Source organism: Helicoverpa armigera, chromosome 22 (genome assembly GCF_030705265.1).
Source record: "Helicoverpa armigera isolate CAAS_96S chromosome 22, ASM3070526v1, whole genome shotgun sequence".
Classification (NCBI taxonomy): Eukaryota; Metazoa; Arthropoda; class Insecta; order Lepidoptera; family Noctuidae; genus Helicoverpa; species Helicoverpa armigera.
In genome coordinates this window covers 488,723-505,109 of record NC_087141.1, presented here as the reverse complement: position 1 = coordinate 505,109, position 16,387 = coordinate 488,723, and the positions used below count along the sequence as shown (strand labels likewise).

The 16,387-nt window shown below is 37.1% G+C and overlaps 2 protein-coding genes and 1 long non-coding RNA gene across 3 annotated transcripts in view; 2 read left to right on the top strand and 1 right to left on the bottom strand.

Annotated features, from left to right (window-relative positions):
* Nucleotides 1–16,387, top strand: part of LOC110371703 (ubiquitin carboxyl-terminal hydrolase 32) — a 59,073-nt gene that overhangs the window by 20,086 nt on the left and 22,600 nt on the right. The window contains exons 5-8 of the mRNA XM_064040327.1: nt 6,798–7,093; nt 7,398–7,605; nt 12,097–12,291; nt 12,694–12,845. Coding sequence (XP_063896397.1) covers nt 6,798–7,093; nt 7,398–7,605; nt 12,097–12,291; nt 12,694–12,845 — 851 coding nt within the window. The remainder of the gene's footprint in view (nt 1–6,797; nt 7,094–7,397; nt 7,606–12,096; nt 12,292–12,693; nt 12,846–16,387) is intronic.
* Nucleotides 7,990–16,387, bottom strand: part of LOC110371698 (large ribosomal subunit protein P2) — a 148,182-nt gene continuing 139,784 nt past the window's right edge. Inside the window, exon 5 of the mRNA XM_064040326.1 lies at nt 7,990–8,001. The gene's annotated coding sequence lies outside the window, so the exon portion shown is untranslated. The remainder of the gene's footprint in view (nt 8,002–16,387) is intronic.
* On the top strand, nt 12,862–15,728 carry LOC126055441 (uncharacterized). The gene is made up of 2 exons (XR_010277563.1): nt 12,862–13,350; nt 13,928–15,728. It is a non-coding gene; the product is annotated as an uncharacterized LOC126055441 (long non-coding RNA).

Sequence of the window (16,387 nt, the reverse complement as noted above, 5' to 3'; positions counted from 1 at the left end):
TGATATCTACTTGTGTGTTGTTGGTTCTCGAAACGGCCTGTGAGTTCTAATGAACTCTGCAGAAACTAACCCTAAAAGTTCCCAGAAACATGTCTTACATTGAGAATATTTTCCAACTGCGAACCATGTTAGATGCAATCAAGTTATGTGATCATTGGATCCAAGAAACTTAACCATGGGTTAAGTGAAAAAAAAAAACTTCAAAGTTAAAAATAAGTAATTAGGCAAATTTCAAACAATTCTAATAATAAATGAGCACGGAAGTACGAATTTAAAACAAGAAGAGTCCTTGACACGGCCTGACATGAACAATGAAGGCGTAGAGGGATAAAAAACGCGGTTCACTTCTGTTTTGCTGGTTAACTCGGGGTCATTGGATCAAGGTGATGTGTTTAACGTCACTGGCTCTTCTGGCATTTAGACTGTTTTCGTTCATGTGTGTTTTGCATGTAGATTGGTGGAAGGATTATGTATAGTCGATGCTGTTTTGTTTGTCCCTTGATTGCTAGTTTTTACTGTACTAAGATGATGCAGATCTTTGATCTCACCTACAGGGTTTAGTGCTGTGTCGTTTTCAGCTTTTGCTATATCAACTATTTTCTTGGTAGCATCCAAATCATCTGTTTAATCCAAATCTTCTAACGTGTTGTCTTTCCGAGAATTAAACATGAAGAAGCTTTAAAACAACCAATGGTATTGATCGTTTTAACTATCCACATTTACAAGTAACATTCCATGCATACAAATGCACTTCCGACGCTATCACAGGATGAGTTGTACGAAGCACTTGACACTTGTCAGCACTTCCGACGTTGTACGTCATAATCTTTGGCGTAGCTACGTTTCCGCACTCCACAGCATTGACGGACTTTTTATTTGCAACCGTTTTGCTTGCATAATGGATACTAACGGTTTTAGAATTAAAGAGGTATATATAAAATAAGCTACTTTATTTAGACTGATATTATGTGAAAAGGTGCGTTGTCATCAGAATTTAAAAGTAAAAAATAAAACATTCTCATTCATATGTGAGGAAATAGATCCATACAAACTATGAAAGCGTGACAGACAGACAGTTACTTTCGCATTTATTATCACTAAGGAAGGAAAAAGTGCATGAATGTATTGTCTAATAAATCATCATGGTAATCAAACGCAGACCATGTCTGGTTTGTAACAATTGCAGATCTTAAGCAATATTTATTTCTTTGTCCCCCTCCCCTAATAGGGGATGAAATCCAATTTGTTTGGCTGTGGACAAATGTGCATGTTTATTCTCTTTGTTTTTCTTGTTAATATAACATTGAATATTATACCTTTTAGCAAGGATTTACATTTTTGTGTTCTGTTCTTGTTACTTACATACTAAAGGTTAAAGTTAGGTTAAATTAATACGGGAAGACGTTTACTTGGCTTGTGTGAATTATGCTTGAAACGTAGACGTTATGTTGATTAGACGTTTCCTTTTGTCTCACGACAAAGTTACAATAGTTTATTGTTTACATTTAACACTAGAACAATAACTTTTGATACTTATTTATTTGTGTTTATTTACGCTGTCCAAACGGCTGGTTTCATTCAAAATTTATTTTTTAATGTCTTTTATTAAGTCTTTGTATATTTCATCCTCATTATTAGCACTCCTGCGTCATAAGGGACCAGTACAGTCGCGTACACAAGTGAAATGTCCGCTCTCTGAAGGACGTTCCATTGTTGATCGCTCACGCCGCGACTAATTACGTTCTAAATGAGCGGCGGCGAGCACGTGCGCGATTGTACCTACTGTCTTCACTTGTTATGCACTTCCGACTTGCTTGATTCGTCTTTGTTTGTCTTGAGGGCTGGTGAAGGATTCATTTGTTCAATTGTTTGGTATTGTTGGAGATAAACTTGATGGAGGTTTGTTACTAGATTCTGAGTGTCATCTTTGGTTGGCTCTCCACCACTGAAGGACAAGACACACAGACCTATGTAATAGGTCAGCGAATTTATGTGCCATAATTTAAGATCCAAGATTAAATGAACGCAAGGCATACTGTTTTCAGACGAAATATACCCTCGCCTAAGACAGTAAAACCGACGTTCCCGAATGAGGTCAGCCGGCTCATCCTAGTTCAAGCATGAAGTTATTAAGTTGACCTACATACGTATTCAGAATTTAATTATGCTTCCCAGACTATTGACTATCTGATTATCATTTGTTTGATGTTATACGATAACGAATCGTTCTCAATAGTCTTTCTAATTATCTGTTGATTTGGTTACAAGAGATAGAATATGGGAACGCCCGTTAGTATTTTGCATCGCTGTGACATATTTTCCTTTAGTTTGTCTCCTATTCGATGTTCACTTAGATTTTTTTATGTTCTACCATCTGAACAATAATAGTCATCGTACTAAAGTACACTTCGCTCTTAATTAAACGATTTTTATGACTTGCAGGTGAGTGTATTGCTGACGTTACTATAAATATTGTTACGTCAACTGTACACTGTCCGACACATGTGCTATTCATATTGACAATAAGATGTTTTGTCAGATATGAGGAAAATTACTTTTTGAATAAATGATGTTACCATCATTTTATGGATACCTGTAATAATATGTTTGCTAGGGAATCAAATAACAATGAATTCCTTGATATAAAACCTTTTGTTATTCTCGGTATGAGAAGGCGGACAAATTGATGTTTGGAAGTTATTTAAATGGTCTTCAAATTAAAAAAATATGTATGTCATATTATACGAAGGATTTAGTTAGTGTTTGGACAACATTTTGCAAGGAAAGGAATACCTCCTTCCTCTAAAAGTGTGTTACCCTCGTAAACGTTACCCTTTATGAAAAACGCTGTCTTACTGTGAAGATTGTGACCTACTCCGCCATAAATATCACACACTAAAGTAAGGTCAATATTAGGGTGTCCCAAAAAAATCAAAATCATTTTTTTTTAACGCATACCCTCCTATTTTTTTCCTTTTGGTCCAAAACTATTATAAATAAAATTTTATGATGGTAAGACCACGGTAACCCGTGCCGACTTACATTTGAATGTATGTCATACTTGCTCTCTAAGACTAATGCGATCTAACGCGTCGATGTGCTTGTGATTTCTTGTTATTTAGAGATCGAATAACTTTTTTCAAACAGCCAACATGTCACTAGACTTACGCAGTTATAAAAAGGGTATATTTTTAATAAGGGGACCTAAAGCATCAAATGACGGGCTCAAAACTTCCGTCTAATGGACAAGTTCTGGCAGTTTCATTGTACAACTAGCGACCCGCTCCGGCTTCGCACGGAATAACAGTATTTCTCCACTATTTAATGTTTGTTATTATACATGTAAACCTTCCTCTTTAATCACTCTATCTGTTAGAGAAAACCGCATGAAAATCGGTTGCGTAGTTTTGAAGAATTAGAACGGGACACGGGGACAGAAAAAGCGACTTTGTTGTATACTACCTATGTAGTGATATTCGGGAAATTAATTTAATTGTGAATGAAAACGTAAATCTTACTATTCGCGAATGCTAATGCATTCCTTTTCCCAGTAGATAATTCTACTGGGAAAAGGCGCGTATTCCAATCTTTGCCTTATTGTGTGACGAAACTCGTCACCTTGTATCAAGTTTGGAGGGACAAAAGACACAAAGACGTTTTTAAGCAACGCCATCACGACTTTTTCAGCAACTTAGATATGTAATTTGTTTGATTTTGATTAATAAGAATAAATCATCATGTCCCGAGCCTTTTCCCAACTATGTTGGGGTCGGCTTCCAGTCTTGCCGGATTCAGCTGAGTACTAGAGTTTTACAAGGAGCGACTGCCTATCTGACTTCTCAACCCAGTTACCCAGCTACCCAATACCCCTTTGATAAGACTAGTGTCAGACTTATTGGCTTCTGACTACCCGAAACGACTGTCCAAGATGTTAAATGACAGCCAGGAAAGAAGCCTGCCTAATAGTTAGCGCGAGTTACAGAAAGCACGCGCTTCAGAGGAGCGAAGAGGAAATAACTCTTGAAAAACGATTGGATGTATCGTTTTTCAGGGGTTATTTTGTCTTTGGTTATTTTTTTTTTTTTTCAAAAGAAGATCTTTACGGTACGTTGTATGACAAAATCACCTCTAACTTCATTTCAGTAAAAAGCGAGTTCTTTGATCGATCGCCTTAAAATTAATGTCAGTTTTCTACATGAATGTGTCCTACCTTCTAGTCAAATAATGCTTCGTATCAAGAAACCAAAGTTGCAGCACTGAGAGTTAGTGAACGATGTGGCCGAAAGATCGGTAAAGTTCATGCAAGACTTTTATTGATTAATCACAGTAGATGAGGAACAAAAACAATTATTGTTAGGTACCGTCCTAGAACATCGGAAAATTTATCCTGACTGTAAAAAAAAAACTACTTTAAAATGAAAATTTTAACAATGATATTATTTTTCAATGTATATGAGAAGATAAAACATTATTTGGATGCATTTGAGGTTTATTTTTAGTAAAAATAATTAAGATCTAAATTTCTCCATAGTAAGTCAGTACAAATTTTCATGTGAACACTTTGGCATTAAGTCGGCACGGGTTACCACTGTCTGATCGAGATAATATTTATTATAGGAGATAATGAGGTCAAACCGAAAAAAATTAGAGGGTATGCGTATTTGAATTCGAGAAAAAAAAAATCCCCCTTATGTCTTGGGACACCCTAGTCAATATACCCAATAATACTCACTACTAGACTTTAATAAGATAGTTTGTATTAATAGAATTCACTGGATATAATAAAATATTCGCACTATCTGGTCTGAGCCGGTATAACGCCATTAATTCTTAGGACCTTGGTTTTGAATCTGCTAAAAGGTTATTGGAACACCACTTGAGAACTAATATGGATAGCATGTGTCATGTAACCGTCATCTGGTTCTTTGTGATATTAATTCAAAATTAATTTAACCCCACTAATGTGTACCCACTATATGCAACTTTTCTAAGTTGTATGAACTGTCTAAGTACAAGTACATCTTGGACAACAATGACTAAGTAAAGATGAAGGAAAATATCTTGAGGAAGCCTAGAGTTTAAAATCTGGAATCGCCAATCTGCATTGAGCAATCCTGGGGATAGACGCTTATGCCTTGTCTGTATGAGAAGAGGTCTATGCTCCGCAGTGGGTCAGAAAACAATCGGACAAATATACATAGAAAGTACCATTCTCGATGTGATAGTCAAGTCTTTTTGTTCTTCAACGTAGCTTTAAGTATGTATATCGAAACTTACCTACTACTAATAGTATTATGTCTGAACATTAAAAATAGATAAGGAAGTATAGAAATAGACTCATTTGAGGAAAGAGATAACGTAATTAATTCAAGTTGTTTAATCCATTCATTGATAAATGCGTTTTTTAATTTTCTATTTATTAGGTATTATGTATTCGTCATATCATCTTAGCTATAGGACGTCCACTTCAGAATATACTTAGGAATGGATTACGAAAAAAAAATCGTCTGAAAACCAAGTTACTAGTTATTATAGTAAGTTCAACTCAGTTGTGCGCGCGGCCTTATGTGTGGGTAACCTTTGTACATATACAGTAACTTTGTGTGCGTGACAAGAGGTACAGTCGGGTACAATACAGTTATTTAGGGGTTGTATACGGGGGTTTAAAGAAAAACAGTTGTTACGTAATTTAATGTTTATTTATTTATAATGATTATGAATCACTATTTGAAAAATCAAATGATGAATTTTCGGATTCGCTACTCTCCAAGGAGAATTATAAATTCTGACTCCACTGTCAAAATGTCTATAGTATTCTTCTTTTTTCTTTTCTAGATGTCGACAAGTATTACGCCACATCCCTTCATCAATTTGACTTAAACGTTCATTTATGAGTTTCATTATTTTGTTATTTTGGTCGACATTATGCGAAGCAATATAACTTTTTAAAATTCCCCACACATTTTGTTTACATTATTATACTAGATTATACCTCTTTTTACATTCTTAGTCCACACTTTTATTTATTGTCCACGTACCCCGAGCTAGAAAATATGTACTTAAGGAGTATTCAATTCTTAGATACTGTCAATGTCAATTTGAAAAGACGTATGAAAAAATAATGAAAAACTATATTTAATAATAAAAAGCTTTGAATGTCGTTTTATTTTTTGAAACGCTTTATCTGACTCCTTAATAATTTCTCCGCGAATAACTAGTATTTTCGTAAACGACTGTACCCATAAGAAAAAGTGATAAGAACACGTCATGCTCGGACGACGTCACTGTCACACGAATGAAAGTTGTATATTTACAAGCCGACGCACACATAGGGCCGCGCGCAAATCTGAGTTGAACTATCTATACCGGAAATTACCAGAAATATGCCATGAAGAAACTCCCACCTCTTTCTATATTAACGTCACTTAACAGGGAAAGCCAATGAGCTATGCGTAGTGATTAATTTCATGTTGATAGATTGACTCATTGAATGTAGCTATAATTTATAACAACGATTTGAAATGTTCAACGCTCATTAACAGTCAGCGGAAGTATTTATCTTTCGTACATAATTCATCGTCATTGGTCTAACTAACTAAATCGTCGATTGGGGAGGTAAAGCCTCTTTTCATACAAGCAAAGCCACGCTTATTTTTTTAACTCCAGATTTCTTAACGACGCGACGATTGCTTTGCCTCAAGTTAGTTCTAAGATAAAGTACTTCGCTAGATTCCCAACCATTATAATTAATAGAAAGATTTTTTATAATTTGACTCATTTCACCCATTTTTTTCCAGTCTGCTTCAAAATCTTCGACCTAGACAGCGATGGGGTCCTCAACAAGAAGGAACTCATCGACATGGTGGGGATCCTCTGCACCGTCGCCAACGAGAACCTCAAGAACCAGAGCTCCCGAGCCTCCACGCCTTCGGACGGCAACGACTCTGAAGGCCTGGAGAAGGGGTTTGACCCTGAAGTCATACTGGTCAACTTGAGGGAGAAGCTGGTGACGGTGCCCAAGAATGGGAGGAAGCCGGTCTTCCAGTTGGGCCCTAATGGGGATAATAAGGATGAGATTGCCGCTTTGAAAGAGGTGAGTGTTAGTTATATGGGCAAACTGATTTTGGTAGTGAGCTTATTTACCATTCATAATCGTCCGAGAAAGTTATATTTTTGACGTGTAGCTACTTCTGTTATTGAAGACGCCGTTTAGTGCATTCTACTAAACTACTTAGTTCTTAGATGGTAATTTTGGAGCCATGACAAGATGTTTGATTTGGTTAATCCATTCTCATTATTCTTCACTGTCTAATACATAGGGCTTATGTACAAAAGCAAGCTTAATATTTTCATATTTTAATGAAGCTCTCTTCCTTAAAGAATGTCCCTCCTTCCAGCAACAGCAACAGCAGCTTCAAGAAGATGAGCAACTGGAGAGCGAGGGTCTGATCGCCAACGACATGGCGCTGACGCTGGAGGACTTCCTGATCTGGAGCGTGGAGAGCGCGGAGGCGCTGGTGTCGCCCTTCCTCGACCTGCTGTTCGAGGTCTGCCACGTCGTGCTGGGGCTGCGGCCGCAGTGCAAGCATCAGGAGAGGGATATTGGTAAGTACTATAGAAAGGCTGAAATGTTCTAGAATGTGTGAAAGATGGCATGCCTGATAAGAATGGTAGGTACTTGTGGCGATGATATTCAGATATAGAAGTATGGAAGAAGAAGACATGCTACATCGATTCCATGGGAGAGGTTGTAAAATGCTACGAATTATCAAAGCAAAGCCATGCTGACAGCAGTTGGTTTCTAGATAGGCAACTATATTTTTTTCGTAGATGTTTTCGTGTTCTAGCAAGTTATTTAGTAGAAAGATAATTACTTAAAGTGCTTTGTGTGTAGCAAAATACTCAAATTAGTCTTTATGTAGCTAAGTTTTTGTTACGTAGCACAAGAACTCAATCTTGAAATACATACTATGTTCTTCAACCTAACATCTGCCGCGCAAATTGACAAAATAAAATGAAACAACTCAAAAAATATTCATCATCATCATCATCATCAGCCTATCGCAGTCCACTGCTGGACATAGGCCTCTCCAAGTGCACGCCACTGAGATCGATTTTCGGCTTCTCGCATCCAGCTCCTGCCAGCCGTCTTGCGCAAGTCATCACTCCACCGTGCCTGAGGACGTCCTACACTACGTTTGCCGAGGCGCGGTCTCCACTCTAGAACTAAAATATTACACAACTATAATTAATTCCATCTCCATTGAAGTGCTTACAATAGCAAACATACCGCGCTATAATTAGCGTCATACACTCCTTATATAATACTTGAACAATTAACTAATTTAACAGCTCAAACAAAAATAGACTTTAACGTCATCGCGATAAGGTTATTATTACAATCAAACATTTAAAAGACATTTAACCATTGACAAAGGATATTGAACTTTGTGGTCATAAAAATAGAGTTTATAATTCTAGATGTTGTTTATTAAGATTTAAAGTGTATGACTTACATTGCGTAGTGGCTAGTGGTGTTACAAAATGCTTGTAAACATTGTTATCTATGTATAACAGAGCCGTGATACACTTGACTTACTGGGATGGAGTTATCAAATCATATCGGACATGTAAACAGGAATTCTGCTGTTATGTGCTTTCTTTTTGTGAGATGGAATATATTCTGAAAGTATTTTCCGTGCAATTGACTTTTAAGAGATATATATTTCAGTATTTGTTTTAGTTTCAACTGTAATGTGTATGAGAAAGCATTTTTGTTACCGTTATTTGATAACATTTTCCTTTAATATGACCTCAAAAAGTGGCCTAATTTTTCTAATAATTTGTTAGTGTACTCAATATTTTTATCCTAAAGATATTCTTTCAAAAACTTTCCCTATTTCACCATGTTATCCTCAAGCTGCATTACCAAGTAGCTGATGACTTACACTATTCACGGGAAACACTCAAAACCACTTATATTCAGTACTACAGCTGTTATCACAAGTACATACATACCTCGTGATTGTGTTCACTCGCTACTGATTCCATGTTTATTGTTTAGATCACGTTTTGTCTTCACTACGATAGACAAAGTATGCTGAAGTAGATTTTACCTATGCAACCTTGATATAGTCAAACGTCACTTTAGACTTAGAGTGTACCTACTGTAACACCTTGTACCTAACACAAACAAACAACAAACAATGTTTCTAGCAAATAAAATTTCTTATTTCTAAGTTCTGATTATAATAAGTTCTGTCGCAGAAGTTGGTATGACAGAGGTTGAGGAATGTTTGAGCTTTGACTGATCTTAAAGTATGTGGCCGTAAGACTGGTTTAAACCTTGTTTAGTTTTCTCTATCTCAAAGTATAGGATTTTTGTTTTGAAAGATTTAATTGTTGTTGAGTGGTTTGTAATAACAGCGGGATGAAAAAGTTATATGGATGTGTAAATATGACTAAGATTGTATATTGAGTGCCAAAAATAAATATTTACCACGTCATACTTTTTTGCCTGGACATCATGTTGTACATACTTTTTTTTTTTGAAGTATACTGCTTCTGTATTTGTTATGCACTTGTTCTCTCGATTAGACGTAAAACAGTCGGCAAGTGAGGACACTCCTCAACAGATAAGGCATGTTGTTTGAATATAATTACATTAATTGTCGCGATAGGTGCGTAACTGGGTCGCACGCGCATTACGCGCCGATATTGTGATGCGAGCGTTTGTTTTCATTATACATTGAATTGATTTTATTGACGATATTGGCGCTCTCATATGCGCCAAAAATTGGAAAACAAAGATGTCTAAATAATGTAACATAATGTATGCTCACCTACAGCCTCTTGCGTAGTCTAAAACACATGTAAATTAGCCGTTATACGAAGGTTCTTTCAACGTTTTATTAAAAAAATTAAGTACTGACAGCAAATCAACGAATTTAAATGGAATAATCATACATTTTGGCGATAATTTAATCTATTTGTTTCTTAAACCTAATAATATTAATGACATCATCAGCTAAATATAATTGTCTTTATTCAAAACAATTCACGTGTCTCCAATATTTCTGAGAAGTCATTAACTAACCCATGGAGGTATTATTACCAAAACGTCCTGTTACCAATGTGTGCGAAATCATGAAAGTCAACACAGTAAAGTTGAGCAAATTAATATCTGTTGTAGGCCGTGCAAACATGTGGCCCCATTGTCTTATGTAGCTGATTGAATGGCCAATATTATATGCTATTTAGACGGCGTCTTTCGAGCACTTGTGTGCCTAAAATATTGCTGCGACATATGTTACAATAGATTGTTATTTTGTACGGGTTTGTATGTTTTTTAAACGGGTATGGTATAAGCGATGATTAACTAAGTCATTTTGTAATAACACCGAACTAGTATTTTGTCATGAAGAAATATGATGATTTTCATAGTATGTCATAAGTTCGAAGTATGTTACTATAGTTCGGCCGCTCAGAGAATGCGTTTCTGACACATCGCGATTGAACTGACGACGTAACTTTGTAATGGCGTTGCAGTACGATAAAAATATTTTTGCTGGTTGTTTATCGTTTTAACAATTGTTGAGCATTAAAACAACATTATTATATCAATAATAATCAATGAATGTTGTAATTTTGTGCCAAATTGAGTGTCAAATAACTTGGTAAACAATATTTTTCTATATCTATACTGCGCTATTACAAGGTTATGTCAGCGCTTTATATTTGTAGTGCTGTGCTAAAAATAACAGGCAAGTATCGTAATCTGTTCTGGTTGATGGTTCTTATACAGTTATACTTATAATATAAAATAATACGTTTTGTTTTTCTTTTTAAGAATTTGAAAATAATGGACTATAGGATAACTTTTATGAAATATAAAAATAAAACTATGATCAAACTGAACGCGCGAAAGAAAGTAGCATTTTTATATTTAGGTTGAAAATGGTAACCCCAAATGGCATCATGGGCCGTCATTTTGTGACGCTAAATAGTCATTTGTTGTTGTTTCGTGCGCTAAGACTAAGTGCCCTGCCTCATTAGGACGCCAATGGCGATGTCGCCAGCTACGTATCCAAGCAGTTAGTATTGAAATGTATGGAACCTAACTCACTTGGCGGTTTGGTAACGTCGCCAAATTGGAGGCGTGGCCACGAGCTACAGTTCCCTATGTGGCTTCTGGCTACCGTGGCAACTTGGCGACGTGGCCACAGTAGCCACTATAATGTACACGGTAAAGCGCACCTCCCTCACACAGTCGCCAATGTGGTCGCCAGTCAGCTTGCAATTTCTTGAGCGACGACGTAAAAAATTGACTGTCGAGACGCCATGGCCACTCGACTTGGCGACATTTGGATGCCAGAAGTAGCCAGACCTGTGCCGCTGGCGACGTCGCCATGGCGTCCCAGTGAGGTAGAGCTCTAAAAACCTGATTTTGGAATATTTTGACCGAGATATCAGGATTGATTCTGTTATTGATAATACCTAATATACACGTAATATACACGTAGGCGAAGATGATGATGAAGACACCACCTCCTCAAGCGAATCGGAGTCTAATTAACATTCTGTACGCACATTCAATTCAATGTACTTACTTTATTGCATAGAAATACAGATTGTAACTTTGTAACAAAGAATAAATAAAACGATTTTATTATATGAATATTACCTTTTTTTGGTTTCCACTTAAATAACTAAAATATAAATTTTAAAAGATTCCGCCAATTTAAAACGAAAATAATCTTAAAATAATGCGGCGGTTTATTTTGGGGGAACGGTAACGAACTTAGTGTTATGTTGTGCCCATCACTAGTCCTGACTAACTGATAGGTGTCAGGAACGCATTCTCTGAACGGCCGAACTATAATAACCTTATATGCAGTCCTTTCGGGCCAATTTACCTTTAAATTTAGCGAGCAGGGTGATTTATCTAAGAGTAGTAAGCGATACGCCGTAAATGGACTCATGGTATAGCTTTTTCCAATCTGATACCCAAAAGTGGAGCGGCCATTAATATTGGGTCGAACAATATGCCTCGGTACTCGGTATTGTTGTATATTAACTATGTATGTTTTATTCCAGTCCTAGGATGGCTACGTCGCGCAGTCCAGCGTGGCTACTCAGTGGGGCAGTTCTGGTACCTGGTGGCTGCGGAGTGGTGGGGCTCGTGGCTGGCGTACACGGCAGGCTCCAGCAGCGACAACTGCTGCCGTCCACCGCAGAGGCATATTGATGAGGCCATCGTGTGTGATGAGAGCTTCACTAGTAATTCTACAGGTTGGTGGATGATATTAGGATTCTTCTTCTGATAGATTACTATTTTTCGATGTTTTGTTAAGTATAGGCGATAAAATATGTGGTCGACCATAATTATGATTAAGAATCATTTATCAGGTTTATTTATTTTTATGCTCCTTTGGGATAGTCGGCCATACTAGATATTACAGAAACTTTTGCAAAAATTGCTTCTTGCTTCACACTCTTGCTACTACCACAGACACCCTCTTGTTACTACGATACTACATTCTTGCCTGATTGAACATTGATTTCGACTATTTTGATGGACGAGGGTTCAAAATTATTCAGAAGAACTATTTTACTATTTCAAATTGTCCAAAGAGTTGAACTTTGAAATTCCAAAATGACGCAAGCCTTTACGAATCAACTACTGTCTTGTAGAGTCAATGGGTTCCTTACTGTGGCGCGCGGAGACGGCGTCGGTGGGCAGCGCGGGCAGCTCGTCCGGCGTCAGCAGCGCCGCCGCCCAGCGCGGCCACCGCCACCCCGGCCCCATCGACAACAAGCGTCTGCTCGCTCCCAACGTGCTCAAGGTATAGGACTACCGACCAACTACCTAAGAGTTCTGGGGTCGTTCGGAGTTGTTGTAATATGAGTATTGTTGAAGCGCCTAGCCGTTGCTTCATAGCAACACGTTTCCGACGGCCTAATGAAGTAATTTAAGCAGGCGCATTAATGCACCGTATGTCTTCACTTGCTTGTGATGCATTGTACTGTGTGCACCAAAATTATATTTCTCCGTTGTTTGAGTATTTCTACAGTTCTTTTATTCCTGCAAGACCTCGTAATCCTCAACATGGCCCATTACGAGCAGGATATATGAAGATCAGCGCTTAAAATTGAAGGAAGAAATAATTAAGGATCGTCAATTAGCCGGGCGTGACAATTAGCCGGCGTGACTTGCAGGTTTTGTGCAGGACAATTATTTGGACTGATCTCAAGCAATTTAATTGCGGTGTATTGCATTTATTGTTATTAATATCATCACCCAACACTCAGGTAATATAAATAAAAGTATATCGTCAAGAAATATCACAGGTTAGTGTATTTTCTTAGTATTATATTACATTAGTGCATTGTGTTAGATTGAAATCATTTGGTACTTTGTTACATTGTGATTAGTATTTTTAACAGTAAAAGTTTAAATTCATATTTACTATAGTATAGTTAGCTATTTGCTACATAATTTAAACTTTATTTATACAAAACTGTAACTAATTCACATAATTATTTTTATGTTAGTAGGTACCTAGACATAATCGGCATAGTTTTGAGTGTTAGATATTAATGCAAGTCATTGTTAAATATCAATTAACTTAATGTTATTTTGAGTTCGTTTCAATTGGTGTATTTAATTAGAATAGTGTTTATTAATTTATTTGCTTCGTTAATTGGTTTGCAGTAAAGTTTTATAACATAATATTGTGAGTAGGTAACTGAACATATTGCATCATTAACTATAACTTAAAGTTAACGAACGTTAAATCATAGTTAAATTATATTGTGTTTTACATTGTTGGTTTAGTAATTATTAACTGTACCAATTTTAAAGCTTGTAGAAGCGTCTCAAGTACTTATTGTTCATAGCTTAATAGTATTCCTGTATCAATTCCAGGTTGAATACACTTGTCTCCCAGCATGTCCGAGGAAAGGGAATTAGTTAAGAAGCGAGGAAGCTTCAAAGGTCGATTGACTGCTTTCGTTAACTTTCTGGATTCACTCAAGGACAGAACCCTAACCAGTTGTGACACGGCTGAGCTGCAGTTGCGCATAGGCAAGATGGAGTCGTTGTATGAGCAGTATGATGAGGTACAGTTACGTCTGGAATGCATTGTCGAGGACATAAAATTACAATTTTCCGAACGTACTGATTTTGAGTCTCTTTATTATAAATCCTTGTCTAGGGCACAGAATATTATCAGTGAACATAATAAAGATAATGGGTCGATGGAAAGCTGTAAAAGTATTCACACTTATGTGCATAAGCCAGTTAAGTTGCCAACAATTCAGTTACCTAAGTTCAGCGGTTTATATACGAATTGGCTGGAATTCCGTGACACCTTTAGTAGTCTTGTCCATTGCAATGATAGCATTGACGATATTAATAAATTCCACTACTTGAGAGCATCTCTTGAAGGGTCGGCTGCGGTAGTTATTAATTCTATTGAATGTTCCTCGAGTAATTATTCTGTGGCATGGCAGTTGTTATGTGATCGGTTTGATAACAGAAGATTACTCATACAAAATCATGTGTCTGCGTTATTTAATGTTGAAAGTATCACAAAGGAGTCTTCTGTTGTATTAAAGTCTTTAATTGATTTAATAAATAAAAACTTGCGAGCATTAGAGTCGTTAGGTGAGCCTGTTAAGCAGTGGGACACGTTATTGATTTATATTGTAACTCGCAAGCTTGATCAAATGACCTATCGCGAGTGGGAAGAGTGCAAAGGCAGGTTAGATAAGGACAGCCCTATAACATTCGACGACTTCATGAAATTCCTGCGTAATCGAGCTGATCTTATTGAAACCTTAGAATTATCGCGCAATAATTGTTCCCAAACATCTAATAAATCATGTCCTAAGATAAAATCTATGGTAGCTACACAGTCTCTTAATCACAACTTAAATAACAACGAAATATCTCGCAAAGTGTGTCCTAATTGTAACGATGATCACTCGTTAAATAATTGTCCACAGTTTCTCGCACTCAGCAATGACGCTCGACTACAACTATTGCCCACCTTTAAGATTTGTTTTAACTGCTTTCGGTCCGGTCATTATGCCAATAAATGTAAAAAACCAGGTTGTAATCTATGCAAGCGCAGGCATAATACACTAGTTCACACCGATAGTAAATGCACTGAGGTGAATACAGCTAGTGCTAACTCAAATAACTCGTCAGCATCTTCGTCTGTATCGTCTGCTTCCACGGACACGAGTAACGTAGCATTGTCAGCAAACATTGCATCATCCCGTGATCATAAGCAGCGTGATGTGTTGTTATCCACCGCACAGGTTAAACTGCGGGACCACAATGGCGTGGTACACGTCGCTCGCGCGGTTCTGGATAGCGGCAGCACATCGTCATTCATCACAGACCGGTTATGCAGACAATTGAAGTTAGCAACAACACAAGTAAATCAATCTATACTCGGCATTAATAATGTGACGTCGCACGTAGGTAAATTGTGTCGTGTAAGGATAACACCGATGGACGATAGTGTTACTTTCGATCTTAATTGTTTTGTTTTGCCATACATTACAAGTAACGTTCCGTGCCGTGAAATTAATTATGCCGAATTAAATATTCCGCTAAATATAACTTTAGCAGATCCTACATTTTGCAAGCCCGCTGAAGTAGATATTCTCATCGGTGCTGATCTCTTTTGGGATTTGTTAGGATCACAGAGAATAAAGCTAGGTACCGGAAAACCTGTTTTGTATGAAACTAGTTTAGGGTGGATAGTTTCCGGTCCAATTAGTGAGAATTCAATTTCATTGCTATGTAATGATTTAAAATGTAATTTTTCTAAAACTGCTTCTGATAATAATAATACTGAATTGGAACACTTTAGATCAGATGAATTAGGGTTCCCTATAAAATTGAGTCAGCGATCAGCCGGGTCTACTAAACGTGATTTGTTGTCCGTGATTACGCGAATCTTTGACCCTTTAGGTCTATTAGGCCCTATTGTTGTCTCCATGAAAATGCTGTTACAAATTATGTGTTAAGATTTATAAAGTCATGCCAGAAGCAGTATCCTAAAACTAATTATTAGAATTTTATATAATAAAAAACATCCTTGTCTATTACAGTCCACTCATCAATTTACCAAATTATTATTTTATTTTGAGCATAAAAGGCTTTTGCACGCTGGCCCGCAATTATTATTAGCATCGATAAGGGAATCTTATTGGCCGATAGGGGGCCGCAACTTGGCGAAGGCTTGTTATTATAAGTGCGTTCTGTGTCGGCGCATGAAGGGTAAGGTGGTAGCACCTATTATGGGTAACTTACCGCAAGAACGGCTTCGTCCAGGTTATCCCTTCGAGAGTACAGGCGTTGATTACGCCG